The sequence below is a fragment of the Oryctolagus cuniculus genome, chromosome 7, assembly GCF_051225735.1.
Source record: "Oryctolagus cuniculus isolate XC-2025 breed Fujian yellow rabbit chromosome 7, ASM5122573v1, whole genome shotgun sequence".
NCBI classification, from domain to species: Eukaryota; Metazoa; Chordata; class Mammalia; order Lagomorpha; family Leporidae; genus Oryctolagus; species Oryctolagus cuniculus.
The window spans coordinates 6,347,302-6,365,465 of NC_142873.1; the positions used below are offsets into that span (position 1 = coordinate 6,347,302).

The 18,164-nt window shown below is 44.5% G+C and overlaps 1 protein-coding gene across 2 annotated transcripts in view; it reads left to right on the forward strand.

The window, feature by feature from the left end:
- The window catches only part of PAPPA2 (pappalysin 2), a 280,635-nt gene extending 263,134 nt beyond the window's left edge, over window positions 1-17,501 (forward strand). For both annotated transcript variants that reach the window (XM_051856951.3, XM_089299442.1), the window contains 2 exons: window positions 11,950-12,048; window positions 14,292-17,501. In XM_051856951.3, coding sequence (XP_051712911.3) covers window positions 11,950-12,048; window positions 14,292-14,366 — 174 coding nt within the window. In that variant the 3' untranslated portion in view covers window positions 14,367-17,501. The remainder of the gene's footprint in view (window positions 1-11,949; window positions 12,049-14,291) is intronic.
- The last annotated feature ends 663 nt before the right edge of the window (window positions 17,502-18,164 follow it).

Sequence of the window (18,164 nt, forward strand, 5' to 3'; positions counted from 1 at the left end):
CAGACTGGAAAGCAAAAACTGTTCAGACTTCTCACTTTTCTGAAGTTGACTTTGGAGAGGGTCTGCCAGTTTGACTTGACACTCATTAGGCACCTACTGTAATGTGTCAGAGATTGTGCTGATCACAAGACTCATTGCTGGTGGAAGGAAAAAAGAATAGAAACTGGAGCAACATGAGAGTATCCCTGACCCCACTGTCTTTACAGGGCTCAAACCTCCTGGGCTCAAGGTTTCTAGCACTGATCTCCAGACACAATAGGCTGGCTCTTGATCAGTGGAGAGAAGGCAGGAAAATTCCTGGGGGAACAAAAGCATTGTTACCCAATTGTTCTCTGAAAGCAGAAAGCCGCATGCCATAGCAAGATGGTGTCAGGAGACCTTGTTGGCCCTCTACACTACACTACACTGTGGAAACAGCAAACAGAAAATCATCAGAAATAGTGGGCCAAGCAGCTCACCATGGAGATGCCATTGGTCTGATGCCACTGGACATTGCAGCTGAGATGCCACTGGTCACTTGTCATTCTTGAGGGAGCTCAAGAGTGGACTTTGTGTGTCAGAAGCATCAGCACTCTGGTAGCCCAGCAATCAGGCCTCCAGGAGGACTGCTTCCTTGACTGGATGCCATGGAAGACAGGTTCTGGAAACAGGCCTCTCTTCAAAACCACGGTGTGACTGGACAGGAGGGGTGATGATGCTGTCATAGAATCAGACCTGGATACAGGGGACTGGGGAGCACTGGCATGAAATCTGTACTGTCTGCACAAGACTGTGACTCAGGGAAAGACTGGTCACACAGACCTCAGCAGTGACACTGATAGAGGAGGAGAAAGTGGGCGCGTGAGTGCTCTTGTGATCAATGTAGGACATGAATTGGGAGTGGGTTCAGAAAAGCCACAGAGTGAGGCTTATGGAGATTTAAAGAGGAAATGAAGGTAGCAGCAGAGAGTGGTGCACTTGGCACTTCTGCAGTCTGCAGAGTCTCTCTCAGGTGGGTTTGGTAACAGGTGGGAAGAGGGACAAGGACAAAGGGTACTGGATGCCTTAGTGTTTGTATCAGTGAGGGGTCTGGGTCATCGGAAGGCCAGAGCACATCCCCTTGGATGTGGCTTTCACCAGAGGGGCAGACGGGAACCTTGCAGGAGCTATTTTGTGGGGAACTCTGTGCAGAGATGTTCTCTTCTCCCATCCGCATCCCTGAGAAGCGTGACTGACTTTGAGGCAGACCCCACCCCAGCAGTCCCCTACTGCCTTCCACCATGCGAGGCTCCGTCCACCCCCACTGGGCAAGAGCCACTCACGTTGGACCAAAGGGAGGGGCCCTGTAGGGGAGCAGGTTGCGAGTGAGATGGACAGCACGTGTGAGTCACAGACTTTATTTGAGCTAAGTGAAAGGGGCTGTGAAGCGGTTATTTTTGGCTGAAAAGTCAGTCCCAGACAGTCTCTTCCCCGTCCTGTTTTCCTGCGGTGCAAGTCGGGGAAGAGCTATCCCGGATGCTTGGGGTGTTTCAGATGCTTAGACACACCGGTCACCACCACGGTTTTGAAGAGAGGCCTGGTTTCCAGAATCTGTCTCTCTGATCTTACAAGTTCCAGGCCCACTTCCCTTGTCACCTGAGCCTCTCTCCTTCATAACTCCTAGAACGCACATTTGTGGTGGAAGTGAGCAGCCCAGGAAGCTTTTGGAGAAGTGCAGTGTGGCCTCTGAGGTGTTGGTGGCCAACTCTTGAAGTTCTGTGAGCAGAGACTGTGAAAAGAACCACGACACCAAGCCCTGGTACTTTTCCTGCTGCCTTCATAAAACTACAATTTCTTGAGTGAGTTCTGTGGGTCAGGCCCTCTGCTAAGGAGTCTCCCCCACTCACTCCTTTATTCCTTAGAGCAGTCCTGCTCGGTGGGTGGTATTATTCTCCCACTGCTAGTTTCGGTTAAGAGACGCTCAGACTCCAATAACTGCTAGGGCGCAGAGCTGGGATTGGGGCGCTGCTTTTTCTAAGATCATACCCAGAGCTCTTAATCACCACACCCTACAGTGTTGATATTTTCCTGGGCAGGAGCTATTAAGCTCTGGTTACCTTCAAATAGAAAAACAGTGCAGTGAAAGAAAGTGTTTGTTTTACCTTATTTTACTTCGTTTACTTTTTGCATCTCAATTTATGCCAACTATTCTCCTCAGAGGAGTTTAATCTCTGTACTACTTGATTATTTTTATTTTAAGCCTTTGCTCTGGTCCTGCTATCAGATATAGATAAGCTGTTCATAATCAGGCTTTTCTTCAGCCCTGAGAAGGCAGACTTTTGTCTGTGAGTGTCTGCGGGATGGCACAGGCAGAGGTTGCGACCCTTCAGAAACATTCTAGAATCTCAGCTGGGACAGGAACGCACAATGTACCACAGTGCTGGGTGTTGTATCGGCAAGCTTCTGACCACCTAACAGAATGGACATTTTCACTGTGTTTCTTTCAGTTGTATGTTGCTTCTTTGCAGAATCAACCCTTGACCTCCAGGGAGGGACCCTTGCAGGTTTAACTGTTGGCTCGTGAGCCACAGGTCCTTAACATCTCAATGATCAGTGACTTTGCCAAGGCCTGGATCGCAGCCACGTAAGCTTCAGGAATAGTAAAGCAGCGTCTCTTGGCTCCAAAGGGAGAGGAGATGATAGGTATCATCACCATTGGACTGTGTCATTCCGTGTCAGCCTCACAAACACAGTCCTCTTGTAAGAACACTAACGGAGTCACTGGAAATATCCCCACCTTGCAAAGATCTAAGACCTGGGCTCCTACACCCAATCAGCTGTTAATATCCAACCACCTGATGACTGACATTTACAAATGTTTCTTCACCGGACAGCCACAGTCCACTGCCTTTCTGCTCTGGTGTTCAGTTGCTCTCTATCTGGGGTCCTGGGGGAAATTCCTTTACTTTCTACGATCGATCCCAGATGTGGATCTGAGATAATATTGTTGAATTTTATACAAAATTTTCAGATGGTTAATGAAGGGAGAACTTTCAGGTAGTGTATTTTACTACCTTTTCCTACTTCCAGGAATGAATATATGTCAAAACTCTGCAGCTCACTAGGCTAATCCTCCGCCTGCGGCGCCAGCAACCTGGGTTCTAGTCCCAGTCTAGGTGCCAGATTCTGTTCTGGTTGCTCCTCTTCCAGTCCAGCTCTCTGCTGTGGCCCGGGAGTGCAGTGGAGGATGGTCCAGGTACTTGGGTCCTGCACCCGCATGGGAGACCAGGAGGAAGCACCTGGCTCCTGGCTTCAGATGGGCGCAGAGCGCCGGCCGCATCGGCCATTTGGGGGGTGAACCAACAGAAGGAAGACCTTTCTCTCTGTCTCTCTCACTGTCTAACTCTGCCTGTCCAAAAAAAAAAGAAAAAAACTTAGTGCAAAGTAGGAATATATATGCATACACATAAAATCTATACATACATACATGATGTATATATGTATATGTGTGTATGATCTGTCTCAACTCTAGTATCTACAGTGTATGCAGCAAGAACGAAAAGGACTAAATGCCCTTGAAAGCCAGTCCTGAGTCTAAGCCGTATAATTCTTACGAAGTAGCATGCCTAGAAATCTTTCTGCCACAGAGGAATGATGAAAAGGAGGACTCTGCTCATAAAGCATGCTAAGGAAAGGTAGTTACCCTCCTCCCACTGCAAACTAGGGCGAGCACTCGGGGCTGGGAGACCACTTCCCTAGGCTTCTTCTCCCCTCGCCACCCTCTTTGGAGTAGCATCGGCCTTACCTTCTGGGCCAGTCTGCTGCCTTCTCTCTGCTCTTTCTAGATCTTCTGCCTTCCTTTAACCTCTGTTGGGCTTGGGAATCTTAGTTGTTGTTTTTTTTGTTTGTTTGTTTGTTTGTTTGTTTTATGTCCCAGCTACTCATTTTTTTTCTCCTCATCAGTTTGTTTTTTAAATAGGGCAATCATATTTTTTTTGTTGTTAGGAAGATACTGTACATCAGGTACTCAATTAGTGACTGGGACCTCAAAGATGTTTAGATATATTCAGAGGCAAGAGGGAACTCTGGTCCAGAAAGCCACCTGAGAGTTTCCCGAGGAGGTTGTATCTAACAAGCTACTCCTACATAATGCATTTTAAGATTAATATCTTGGGGCTGGCACTGTGGCAAGTGGGTACGGCCACCACCTGCAGTGCTGGCATCCCTTTGTGCACCAATTCGAGTCCCAGCTACTCTGCTTCTGATCCAGCTCTCTGCTGTAGTCTGGGAGGGCAGTGGAGGATGGCCCAGGTCCTTGGGCCCTGCACCCGCATGGGAGAACCTAAGGAAGCTCCTAGATCCTGGCTCCTGGCTTCGGGTCAGCTCAGTTCTGGCCATTGTAGCCATTTAGGGAGTGAACCAGCAATGGAAGACACCTCTCTCTCTCTCTCTCTCTCTCTCTCTCTGCCTCTCTGTAACTCTGCCTTCCAAATAAATAAATAAATCTTTAAAAAGTACTTGGGCCCTGCACCCCATGGGAGACCAGGATAAGTACCTGGCTCCTGCCATTGGATCAGCGCGGTGCATCGGCCACAGCGCTTGCCGTGGCGGCCATTGGAGGGTGAACCAACGGCAAAGGAAGACTTTTCTCTCTGTCTCTCTCTCTCACTGTCCACTCTGCCTGTCAAAAAAAAAGATTAGTATTTCAGTTTCCCATTTTCTAAGAAGATGTAACAAACCCATTGGAACTGTCGCATCCCGAAGGGTGAGGACTGCAGGACGGAGCAACTCCTTTCCCATTTTCCTCACCTGACTGCAGTGAGCAACAAAATGCCTGGATTTAGCATTTTGAGGCCCAGAAATAAGTAGTCCTGGGTCATGGATGTCTGCTGATATAATAGGAGTCTTTGAAGGAATTGTAGTGCCACACAGCGTATGTAGGGTGATCCTTGACCCACAAATGAGAAAACAGCAGTGAGTTTGTGGAGCTTCAGAAGAACTGAGCTTATATAAACACCCCCTTACTTTTCTCTGTGTGGGATCACTGGGTTCACTTTATGTTAATGGTTGCAGCCTCTTTTGTAGAGGTGCCAAAGAAATTTAAGTTGCCCCTTATTTCCAGTAAATTCAAAGACTAATGAGGGATGGGCATTGGCATAGTGGTTAAGATGTCACTTGGAATAAATACATCGCTTATCAGAGTGCCTAGATATGAGTCCCAGATCCACTCCCAATGGCAATTTCTCCTGCTAGTGCAGACCTCAGAAGGCAGTGATAAGAGCTCAAGTAGTTCAGTTCCTGTTGCCCACGTAGGAGACCTAGGTTCAGTTCCCCACTCCTGGCTTCAGCCTGGCCAAATTGGGGCTGTTGCAAACAATTGGGGAGTGAAACAGCATGTGGGTGATCTTTCTGTGTGTATGGCTCTGCCTTTTGAATAAATTAAATAGGTAAATACATTTTAAAAATGCTAACGAAATAATCTGATAGTGGTACCATGGCACAGTAGATAGAACACCAGAATAGAAATTAAAAGAGATCTGAGCTCTGTTCCAGAATTACCACTCAACAGCCTTGAAAACAAGATAGTTCAACATTTAAAACTCCATCATTTGTAAAACAAAGACCTTTCATTAAATAGCCTTCAAGACTCCATGGAGCTTTGGAATTTCATGCATCTATGCACCTTTAAAAATTTAAAATCTGGGGCCGGCGCCGGCGCCGTGGCTCACTAGGCTAATCCTCCACCTTGCGGCACCGGCACACCGGGTTCTAGTCCCGGTCGGGGCGCCGGATTCTGTCCCGGTTGCCCCTCTTCCAGGCCAGCTCTCTGCTATGGCCAGGGAGTGCAGTGGAGGATGGCCCAGGTGCTTGGGCCCTGCACCCCATGGGAGACCAGGAAAAGCACCTGGATCCTGGCTCCTGCCATCGGATCAGCGTGGTGCGCCGGCTGCAGCGGCGGCCATTGGAGGGTGAACCAACGGCAAAAGGAAGACCTTTCTCTCTCTGTCTCTCTCTCACTGTCCACTCTGCCTGTCAAAAATAAAAAAAAAATAAATAAAAAAAAAATAAAAAATAAAAATTTAAAATCTGGCCGGCCATGGCTCAATAGGCTAATCCTCGACCTAGCCTAGCGGCGCCTGCACACTGGGTTCTAGTCCCGGTCGGGGCACCGGATTCTTTCCCAGTTGCCTCTCTTCCAGGCCAGCTCTCTGCTGTGGCCCCGGGAAGGCAGTGGAGGATGGTCCAAGTGCTTGGGCCCTGCACCCCATGTGAGACCAGGAGAAGCACCTGGCTCCTGTCTTCAGATCAGTGCAGTGCGCTGGCCTCAGCGCGCCAGCTGTGGCGGCCATTGGGGGGTGAACCAACGGCAAAAGGAAGACCTTTCTCTCTGTCTCTCTCACTATCCACTCTGCCTGTCAAAAAAAAAAATAATATATATATATATATATATATATATATATATATAGCCAGTAGTGGGATTACTGGATCACATGGCAGTTCCACTGTTAATTTTTTGAGGATTCTCCATACTGTTTTCCCACCAGCAGTGTGTAAGTATTCTCTTTTCTCCATTGCCTCTCCAGCATTTATTTTTCATCCTTTTAATAAATATAAAGGTACTTAAAGGGCTGGCATTGTGGCATACTGGATAAAGCCTCCACCTGCAATGCTTGTATCCCATGTGGGTATTGATTCATGTCCTGGCTGCTCCATCTCAATTCCATTTCCTGCTAATAGCTTGGGAAAAGCAGTGGAAGATGGCCCAAGTGTTTGGAGCCCTACCACCCACTTGGGAGACCCAGATGAAGCTCCTGGCTTCTGCCTGGCCCAGCAGGGAGTAAACCAGAGGATAGAAGATCTCCCTCTCTCTCTGTCTCTCTCTCTCTTACTTTAAAAATAAATAAACAAATCTTTAGAAAAAATGACTTCAGTATCCCACACCACTGAATGTCTAGATCCAATGCACAGTTCCAGCTTCTAACTCTGGATTCCTGCTGATGCAGATTCTGGAAGGCATTAGAAGTTGACTTAGGTGGTTGGGTTCTGATAACCATGTAGAGGACCTGCATGGAGTTCCCAGCTCCTGGCTTTGGGCTGGACCTAACCTCAGCCATCATGGGCATGTGGGGAGTTAAACAGTGGGTAAGAACACAAACATACACAGACTCTATGTGTATGCATGTGTGTGTGTGTGCGCGTGTGTGTGTGTATATATGCTCTATATATGTATGTATATATATATAGTCTATACCTTTGTGTGTGTGTATAATATATACATACACATATCTAATACATAGGCATTTTTTAAAGTTCACACAAAATATAATCAAAAGGTAAATTTATTTTTGTGCAAAAAAACTAAAATTGGTACACTGTTTTCTCATACCATGCATTTTTCATGAACGTTTTAAAGACTCCATCTAGTGTTCTTGTGATTAGGGTTCCTTCAAGGATCTCAAAGACCCCCCTAATTCCACCCTGAGATCCTAAGAGAGGTCTTGCAGTAGGCTCCACTTTTTATGTTCTTTGCAGTCTTTGGGTATGAAGCCAGCAGATTCATGGAATGAGGAGAATGACCACCAGGCCAGAGCTCACACCATTCATTGAAAAGTCAGAGAAAAAGAGGCAGTCAGTGCACAGATTTGTACATTCACACTGTTTGCCTCTGTTTCAGGGACTCCCTAGGGTGCTGCACCACAGCTATTCTGAGACAGGGCCACCATGGAGGCTGGTGAAGCCTAATCAATGTGAAGAAATGGCCATGGGTTTGGCTGCCGTTCATATTACTAGAAAGTTTGTTCAGAAATGATGAGGGAAAGAGAAAATAGTATTTGTATCAGGCAAAAATGTGATAAGCATCTTCTGGTCTAAAACATTATTTGAAAAAATAAAGCAGGACTCTTCCCCACACCTTACATATAGGGATATAGCCACTTGTGATGAGATTCCAGTATATAGGATAGCAGATCTGATGGTAAGAAGTCCAAACTACCTCCTAAAATACTAGTATTTTCTTGAGTTCTGTTGCAGAATGCAGAATAAAAATGTTCTCAGTCTGATTGAAGTAAGGAGGCATTAGCCGATCTTTCAAAGTGTATGGAGCTCTCCCTGATGTGGGCTCTGTGATAGGCAGTCTGGGACTCCCTCCTCCATCATTTTGTCCTCTTCTTCCCCTCAGACTCTTCTTTCACTCAGAATCGGCCTGCACAAAGGGCTTCTGCACTGGGGGGACACATGTAGCAGAGCCAGCCCAAAAAGCAGAGTCCCTCACTCCCAACACCCACAATAGACCCTTGTCTCCTGTCCACGTCTGGTGCTAACACACAGCTTTCGTGCTGAGCTAAAATTACTTGTAGTGTTTTTTCTCAAGGACTGGAACCAGGCTTGATTTATCTCCATAACAATACCTGGCACATCTAGGAATGGAATAAAGAATATCAGTGATTAAATGAATGACTATACCCATAAACAACAGAAATGGCCACTATCTCTGTCGCCAACTTCCCAGAGCAATCTCAAAACAGAAAATATCATGGATTATAAAACATAAAGAAGAAATTACATGTAATTTTGAGAAGTTTCCAAAGTGATATAGATAGGTAGATGGACAGCATTTTCTCTCAGCATTCAATCATTTATATTTGGCCATTTATTTATTCACCTCATATTCACCTCCATATTCCTGGAGCACAGATAACACACAAAGAGGCTGGCAAGAAAAACTTTCCTATAAAAACTGTAGAAAAAGCCTTCCTGTAACAACTAAAACTGGTATGGTAAAGCCCATACATCATAAGGAGAGCAACCTGATCTTTCTCTAATCTAGGTGTTTACTTTAGGTATAATAGTAAGAGTTTAACCAAGGGGTGTGTGTGTGTGTGTGTGTGTGTGTGTTAGAGGAGGCACATCTAGCAAAAGGGATGGCCTCTCTGTGCAGTGAAAATAATAAATGGTCATGTTGATTATTTTGTACTTTATAAATAGTTATTTAAAAGGGGAGGGAAACAGACATTTTTATATTTTCTTTTATCAAAAATGATGAAAATGAAAGTGACAAAGGGATAAGCTTCAGGTATTTGAAAAATGCACTTGGGTGAAACACTTCATTTTCTGACCTCATGGGGTAAATGGGGTATGGTTGGTGAAATTCACTCAAGTGAATTTCAGTGCAGTGTGTAAAGAAGCCAAGCCTGGTACCTTCGCTTGGGCAAGTTTCCTGCAGGCACAAGTGATGTCCCCATCCAATATCTCTCAGTTACTTAGATTAAAACCTCCTAGTCTACACCCAGTCTTCATAAGCTCTTAAACTTGGGATCAATTAGTCATTTTCCCCCTCCTATTTTTTTCCATTGTAACTTTGGACGCAAACCATCAAGCTTCCCAGGCACATGTTGCCATAGGAGACTCTGTTTGTTGAGGGTGGAGTGGTTGTTTTTGGCAGGTTGGGGGAGGAGCAATTAATTCTAATAGGTGTATAGTAAATTAAACACTTGAGCTTTTACAACCTTTTCTCTGTATTTCTGCTCCTTTTACTAAATGCCCAGATGACCCTTTAAAAAGTAGAAGAGAAGGAGCTTCTAGAAATCTTTTCTGGGCCATCATAAGCAAAGTCCAGCGAAACCTAGAGAACATCACCTGGGCCATTACTGCTTTTTTTCAACATGCATTCTCTAATGTTATTGAGAGTAATAGCCATCCTTGGTGAAGACTGGAAAGAATTCCCCAGGTTCTTCAAGTGTGTAGGTTGTTCTTACGGAAGGGAAGAGGAAGATTTCTCTAGATCTACCTTCATTTCTCCATGAGGAAGACAGTACTTAGACTCAAATATGTAGGAAAAGTATTTGGGGTGCTCTTTGTGTTTTTTTTTAATAGACAGTTCCATGGAGAAGAAAGAAGGAACAGATTACATTTTGCCAATGAGTCAGTCAGGGTTGGAGGAAAAGTAACAGATGTAGTGTTATATGAGCGAGATCTACTCCAAACACTAGAAAAAGGAAAATAAAGCTCTGTGGAATGGCAGTAGATGCATTGAGTCTTCCTGGGAACACCCAAGAGTGTCCAGGGGTATTAAGGATGCACTCATTGCATTATGACTCTTATTATCTGATTGTAATAGTAATATATTGTGACTGTACAGTTATTCCACATTCTCTACTGCCAAAGTAACTGACTCCAGTGTTAAAGACAAATGCTCATCTTGGAATCTCTGTCTCTTATCCCAGTGAAGCTTGTGTTGAAAACAGAATTCATTTTCACTTCCTGCTCTCAACTGACATTACCCTGCAGCTGGGCGACAGCTGTTGCCTTCCACCCCACAAGTAGCAGCTTTTCAGTGGTTGGCAAACTGGTATATATCTGGAATGATGTTCAAATGACCTCAGGACCCCATAGAATAAATCAAAACATTGAGGTAATAATTTGGATGAGCTCATTCTGACATAACTCAATTGCTGAAAATTATTTAATGGCCATTTTTGAGTTGAGTGATTTATCTCATCAAAGCAGGGAACAGTCTTCTAGTTGACATTTTTTCAAGGGAGGGGGACGAGAAAACGATGTGATCATGCAAACTGGCAAGTAGCCTCTGAATTCAGTTCTATGGTGCAAAGAGTTTGACCATGAATGATTTCCTGTGGCTTTCATTTGGGTATCAGCTCCGTATGGAGACCAGCCAGTGTCGTTGAGTAGGTGGGCTAGTTCATGTGCCCTCCAGGGTGCTGTGGCATCAGTGTTTCCCTCCAGATATATTTCTCTGAGGAAATAATGCATTGGGCGACAGCCCTTTTCTAACCGCTTGTTGCTGTTCTTATCACACATTCCCTTTTGGGGTGAAACACTCCATTAACTCTGGTTTGGCACGGGCCCATACCCATTTTGGTTCCTGTTAACTTGCAGAAGTAGGCAAGTAGATGGAAACAGTTTAGCTTTCTCTGCTCTAACCCTGTGTCTGGCTGCTGTGCATCAGGTGGCTGTACATGTAGGAATGTTCTTCTATTACACAACTTGTGCCCTCAACTTAAGGGCCTCATTTGAGTCTTCATAGTACCCAAGGACTGCTAGGATCTCTAAGTACCTGTCACTAGGAGAAGGGACAGAGACTATGGTCTGTGATAAATGAGAAGCAGCAAAAAGCCAAAATATGTGACATCAATGCCAATCTCTGCCTCGTCGTAGCTGTGTGAGCTGGAGGATTCCTATCATCTCGATGAGTCTTCCATTCTTATTGATAAAGTGAGACTTTTCCTTGGTGTAGGTTTTTCAGATGATAAACAGATGAGAAACGTGTGAAACTGTTTTCTAATCTGTATAATACAGTAAGACAAATCTGTATACAGTAAGACTAATCTGTATAATACAGTAAGACAAAAAAATTGATCAAGGAGTTTAATCGGCTCATCCTTGATCTCAGAGTAGGCCAGTATCAGCTGCTTCAAGGAAAATTTGACCATCCTTTTGGCCCTTTGGTCTTATTGCCAGATTCTTTTTTTTTTTTTTTTTTTGGACAGGCAGAGTTAGACAGTGAGAGAGAGAGGCAGAGAGAAAGGTCTTCCTTCTAATGGTTCACCCTCCAATGGCCACCACGGCCGGCACACCGCACTGATCCGAAGCCAGGAGCCAGGTGCTTCTCCTGGTCTCCCATGGGGTGCAGGGCCCAAGCACTTGGGCCATCCTCCACTGCACTCCCTGGCCACAGCAGAGAGCTGGCCTGGAAGAGGGGCATCCGGGACAGAATCCGGCACCCTGACCGGGACTAGAGCCCGGTGTGCCGTCCCCGCAAGGTGGAGGATTAGCCTAGTGAGCCACGGTGCCGGCAGCCAGATTCTTCAACATCTTGAGGCTATTAGGACAATCTTTAGCCTGCCAGCCCTGGGGTGTCCTCCTCTATAACTCTGCAGTTCTATGGATTATGTTGGGTGTGGGGTTGTGTGGGAGAGTAGGGTTCGCACTGGAGAATATGGACTGAGAAACTAACCTGAGGCCTACTTACAGCCTTTTCAAGCAGATGGTTGGTGTGATACCATCAACAACCGGGCCTACTGCCACTATGATGGGGGAGACTGCTGCTCTTCCACTCTCTCCTCCAAGAAGGTAAGTGAGGGCCCCTGGGAAAAGGGGAGAATCAAGACAGGATCTTGGGCTCACTCTCCTTCACTGTGTATCATAATCGAATTTTATCCAACAGTCAAGAGGGAATTATAACCTTATAAACATTGGAGCTTCTAAAGTGACAGGATGAAGAGTAGTGGTAGTTAGCACAAGTTCTTAGAAAACACTAGTCCTCTGATTGTGAGACCCATGATCCCATCATAAAAGCTATTACTTTTACTCCTGCAAGACTCACGTGTGCTTATTGTAGTCCAGGAAACTTCTCTGTAGAACAGGAAAATAATGATCTTTACCCCACTGGGAGTCTGGACTACCAATGAAGTGCTGTCCAGTTATTGTTCATCTTCACGATTAAATTAATAAACTGATGTAATTCTTGATAGCAAAATACAGGCCTACGTCACAAGTCACCTGGCTCATTCTCTGGACAGTAATGCTTTCCACGATGCCCTTCATCCCTATTACTCTTGGTTCTATTGAATTAGCAGATAGATCAGGCTAAGCCTACAAAACTGAATAGGTTGAAACTGTTAAAGCCTGGGTAAAAATCCCAGTACTCAAAAGAAATCTGAAGCTAGTTGGCCAGTCTGATGAGTCAGGAATGTACAAGGGATTATTTCCTTCCTTGTATGTCTCTTTATGATAGAAACACCTCTACCATGATAACCTATGTGCAGACCTGAATGTACTTCCTCCTCAATGACTAATATTTATTACTAATATTTATTGACTGCTTACTATGTGCTAGGCACTTTTCTCTCCATTTATGTGAATTAGCTTAGTGAACACAGAGCACTGAGAGACTTATCTTATCTTATCACTATTCAATTTGGCACTATTTCACTCTAAACCCAATAAATCCTGAACTAAAAGAAACAGATCAAGAGCTTGGACTGCAGGTCAGAAATTGAGCCAGCTGGTTTCTTCTCCCACTTGTGAAAGCAACTGGTCAAGGATCCCTTCTCTGCACAGGAAAGCAAGTTGAGTTAGGAAGAAAGCACGCAATCATTTCCCCATCTCACTTTCTGCAAAACTGGGGCTTAATGGATTTTGGTGCCTTTGGCCAACATACACAAGAATCAGGATGGTAAAGGCGCTTCACTTCTCTGTTGACTTCTAAATACTATTTTATCTGTGCAAATATTCTGGGAAAAACCCCACCCATTCTGCAACCCACTTGCCCAATAACCAAGCCCATCTCTGTGGTGTACTCAGGCTAGTAACGCATGTGATGTGCTTGTTTATTTTTATCTCATTTGACCTTTAATACCCAAAAGGTAGAATCTGTATCCCTTGCACATCATGTCTCTCAAATTCCTGTTTCTCTTTAATGATAGTTACAGACACTCAGAGTGGTGCTCATCTGTTGATACCAGTGCAAGCAGAAAAGAGAGCAACTTTTACAGGACCACCCTCTGGCATGGGAGAGGGATAATTTCACAGAATGAGGCAATCCAGTCACAAACATTGGTGGGGAGATACAGTGTCTCGCCAAGTCAAAGTATGTCCTGTCTGAAGAAAGGCAAAACCTTGTGCTTATGAAGATGTCGAAGATGAGCCTATTGTCCAAGAATACTGAGGAGTAGAAGCTGTAGAACTAGTATATGTGGGAATGCTTCAAAAAGTTACCAGAAAGTGGGATTAAAAGATAAGATTATTCTGGTACAAAAAAATTCAAAATTCTACATAGGTTTTTCTCATAATATGCATTTTGCCTGAACTTTTTGGAAAGCCCTTTGTAATTCTTGGCTTTTCATGTAGTAGTCATTACCTGAGCTAAATCACCTAACCTCTCTGGGCCTGTCCTGTGAAGAGAAAAACTAACATTCACCTCCTTATTTTACAAGGATTTCATAAAGGTAACAGCAGCAACAACAACATCAAACAGCAGAGGTAGTTTTAGACGTTAGTGGAAACACTAGAATTGGTGGTAATGGTGGTTACAGGTGCCTGGCAATGCGTAAGTATTTTGTGACCATCATCTAATTTAAACCACACAAACACCCTCTGGGGTAGTTTCTGTTGTCCTCCCCACTTTTTAAAGAAGGATTACCCTGCCTAAGGCAACATGCTGTGTAAGCAAGAGAACTGAGTGTTAATGGCAGATCTGAAATATTAACACATAGTCTTGCACTTCCTGATGGACCAAGTGGGAGAAGTGAAAGCTGGTTGAAAAACAATGGCACAGAAATTATGTTCTTTCCACTTCTCTCTCATTCCCCTAGGTCATTCCATTTGCTGCTGACTGTGACCAGGATGAGTGCACCTGCCGAGACCCCAAGGCAGAAGAAAATCAGTAATTGTGGGATCAAGTCCCTCTTCTACTGCCCTGGAGGCAGTAAGAGAGAGAGGGTGCTGCAGGAGCAAACGGAGGTCGAGGAAGAAGAAAGGCTGTGAAACAGAGGAAGGTGGCAGAGTAGTAAGGATCTTTCCAGAAATGCAAGAGAATCCTTGTGGGTGCCAGCAAGTGCATCAAGTAGACCAAACAGGAAGACTTACAGGCAGAAGCTTCTTTAAAGTGGCAGTAGATTTAAAATGGAAGGAGGAAATACGGTAGATATACAAGGACCCTCCTCCCCCATTTATATTCTACTCAAACCCATTCTCCACTCTTGCTCTATCCTCACTCTGCACCCTGCCAGCTATTCAGCCCCACCCAACTTGTAAACCAACACTAAAATGCTAGAAAAGAAGTTGCCAGGGACACTCTGTTAATACCCCTTTCTGGATTGTCATCTTTCAGGGCTTGTTGATTCTAAACTGGCTCTATCCCTTTCTTTGGTGTAGTCTTTCTTAAAATAATGAGGTTAGTTATTAATTCTTTATAAGTATTTAAACATAATTATATAAATATATTATATATTATATTTTTTGCTGTTTACTAAGCTAAAAATTATCCATTGTTCCACACATGCTGCTGTGAAGTTCATGTCCAACTGAATGCCGAAGCTTTGGAGACAGAAAGACAATTTCTCCTGCCATCTTTCTCTTAATGAGGACTAGGAGGTTGAGTGGAAAGTGGAGAAGGAGAGAGAGAAAGAAACAGAGAGAAATTGGATAACATTCTGGATGCTAGATTGTCAGCTAATCCTCTTTTTATGAACTGGAAGCTGGGCCACTTGTAAGAGTTTGAGAATTAGGTTGATAATACTAAGAGGCATGGAAATTTGAATGTGAGTACCTGTTGGTGAGTCCAGATTTAGAATACAGTTCTTGAATATCTATCCAACATGATTCTATTAACTCTCTACACTTTGCAGAACTCTGAGTTGGAACTGGTATAACCCAGTATTTCCTCCACTTTCCATATGTGCCTATTCCCAGCGGGGCTGTCAGCCAGGCCATCAGTCAACAAGTTTATATTAAGGATTGTTTTCTCATCACCAGGATCACAGGGACTCCCCCACTTCTCATACTTGGCTTATGGTCCCATGACTCCCAAGGCTGACCATCATTGATAGCCACATCACCAATTTTTGATTTTATGGGGGGGGGGGGTTAGGATGTTATAGAAATTGTGTAGGGGTAAGAGGAGAAGTAAGGAAAAAACAAGCTAAATGTAGGCCATAAAGAGGTGAGAGGTCAGAGTTAAATCAGGGCCAAGGGCAAAAGTATGCATGAAGTAAGGAGACGAAGTCCTTTGTTCTAAGACTGCAAGGAAATCTACAGTAGATTTTTGGACAATGCAGAATCTGAGATAAATTCTATTCAAACATGATGTATAAAATCTGTGGCCCAGAGATTTCAATTTGAGCAAACTATGGAAACACGTGGAGCAAGGGTGACACTCTGTGGGAAGAAAGAAGAATTTCAACTATTTAGGGTTCATTTTGTTTTCTGTATCCTTTCTTATTCAGTGGGTGAACAGGAGTGCCTGCAAATGACCACATTAACCCAGCCTCTACTTAGATCCCAGGCACATTGCTTTTTTGCAGTTACATTTTCTTGAACACTTCTGGATTCGACCTTGGACAAACACAGTGAGAATCCTCTCTGTTCAGCATGCCAGTCCTATCATCTTAGGAAGGGCTGTGGGCCTGTTCCCCTCAAAGTTTTTCCCCCATGGAATCCAAGAACAGGCAAAATTTAGAGCTCAGTCGTGGTCTCTCCACATCATCTCCTTGTTAGGCCACAGTTTTTCTCCTCTTCCCATCAACCCTGGAGCAATAGCTCTGCAGATAGGAAGAGGAAATATTGTTCACTATTACCAAAATATTACTCACACAGTCATGTAGGAAAGAGCAATATTACGGGGTATAATGAAAGAGAAGATAAGGCAGTATACAAATATTTGTATGAGTATGTAGAATGAAGGTGGCAATGTCACTGGGGAAAGAGAAAAGCAGATTTTGCCCATCCAAATAATCCTTGTCCTCTTATATAGCCAGGAAATGTATAACCTAGATACCATTCATCGTCCGGGGTCAAACTTACTGGTCCCAGGAAGGCAGTAAATATTATTTCTGGGATTTTGGCAGTCTTCGGGATGGAAAACACAGAGGAGATGTATGGCTTCGCTGTTTTAAAGGATTCAAAGCACATATTGTGAAATTATTTTCGTGGGGAACATACCCAAATTCCTGGAAGCCTGCCAAGCTCTGCCTTGGGCATTCCTGCACTGTCTGAGATGGAGGCAGAGGAATAGCCACACCAGGCCTCATTCAGCTCAGGTAACTGAAACACACCACTGTGCGTCTATGTCTGTCTCCCCACGAGGACAGTGTGAGAGCATTTCTTGCCGTGCTTTGTTTGAAACCATTTGATGCTCTGTTGGGAGCATCTGCAATTCACAATTGTCCTGGGAAGACAAGAAGTGGAGTGAGAAAAGCTCTCCAGCGGAAGGCTGTCCAGCCATAGGCAGCTGTAGCCGTTCAGAGATGGCAGGTTTTCCCAGCCCTTGTCCCTTGGGCCTACTGTCCTGAGTAATTCAGCTCACTGATCAGCTAAAAGACTAAGATACCATGGTCACAGATCCCCAAAACTATCAACTCATACTCCATGTGGTGGCCTGCAAGGTGCTGCGCTTACCCCTTGGGGTCACTGAGGCCCTCTCACAGAGACCCTTCTGTCTTTTTCTGTCCACATCACTCTGTTTCATAGTAATCGGGGGCTGTGGTGCTCAGATTGTCCAGGCCTGGCTGACTCTGATGACCAGAGAGACACAGATGAGAGGACTAGAGAGCATGGGTTGAGCTAACAAGGAGTGCAAGTAAAGAGCTCTGGGTTCTCTCCTTCCCTTTTCTCCATCGCAAGGCATCGGACGTGGCACTTCCTCTATTCTGTGCGATCACTATTGAGTGCATCAGCGTGATTGAAAACATAGTGAAGGGAGCTGATCTACTGTATTGTAACGTAAAACAGCTATAGCCAGTTATTTTGTAAGATTCTGAGATGTTCATTAAAAAATCAGCACACAAAACGTGAAGTGTCTCATTCTTTGGTTAAATCATCCCATCGCCACTGAATCACTTTCCACTGCCTTGTGCCGGGTCCAGGCACTAGCCATTGGTTAATTGAGTAGTTATCATTCCTTTTGGTGATTTAGAAACTACTAAGTAAAAAGGATGTGTAAGAAGATGATCATGAAAGTTCAAGAGAAGAGGTTACCGACACAAAAGTAGAGTGTGCTATAGTAATGTCAAGAGCCTCGTGAGAGGTGAAATAAAGTCTTAGGAACACTTAGAGTTCAGAGGAAGTAGACAACACCCTTGGACGCCAAAGGCAGGTAGTACTCAAAGGATGGTTGATCAAGAATGTATATGATTTGATGGGCAGAGTGGGGGTTGGGAACAGAGGATCCAGGCAAAGTTGAAAACAGGGTTGGAGATGTGGAGGTAGGAATGGGACAGACTGGACATTATTGGACATCAGTGAGGCATTTAGCTTAGCTGGAAGGTAGAACTAAGCTAACATGTACCATGCATTTGGTGAATGCCATCTTGTTCAGTCCTTATAACAGACCTGTCAACAACATAGATTCAGTTCAGAGATGAGACCCCAAGCGCCAGTCTGATGAAGAAAGATCCCTAAGGTCATATGAACTAAAGTTGGGTCTCAACCTGGTTCTGTGGGATACCAAAATGTAAGGAGGGAAGGAA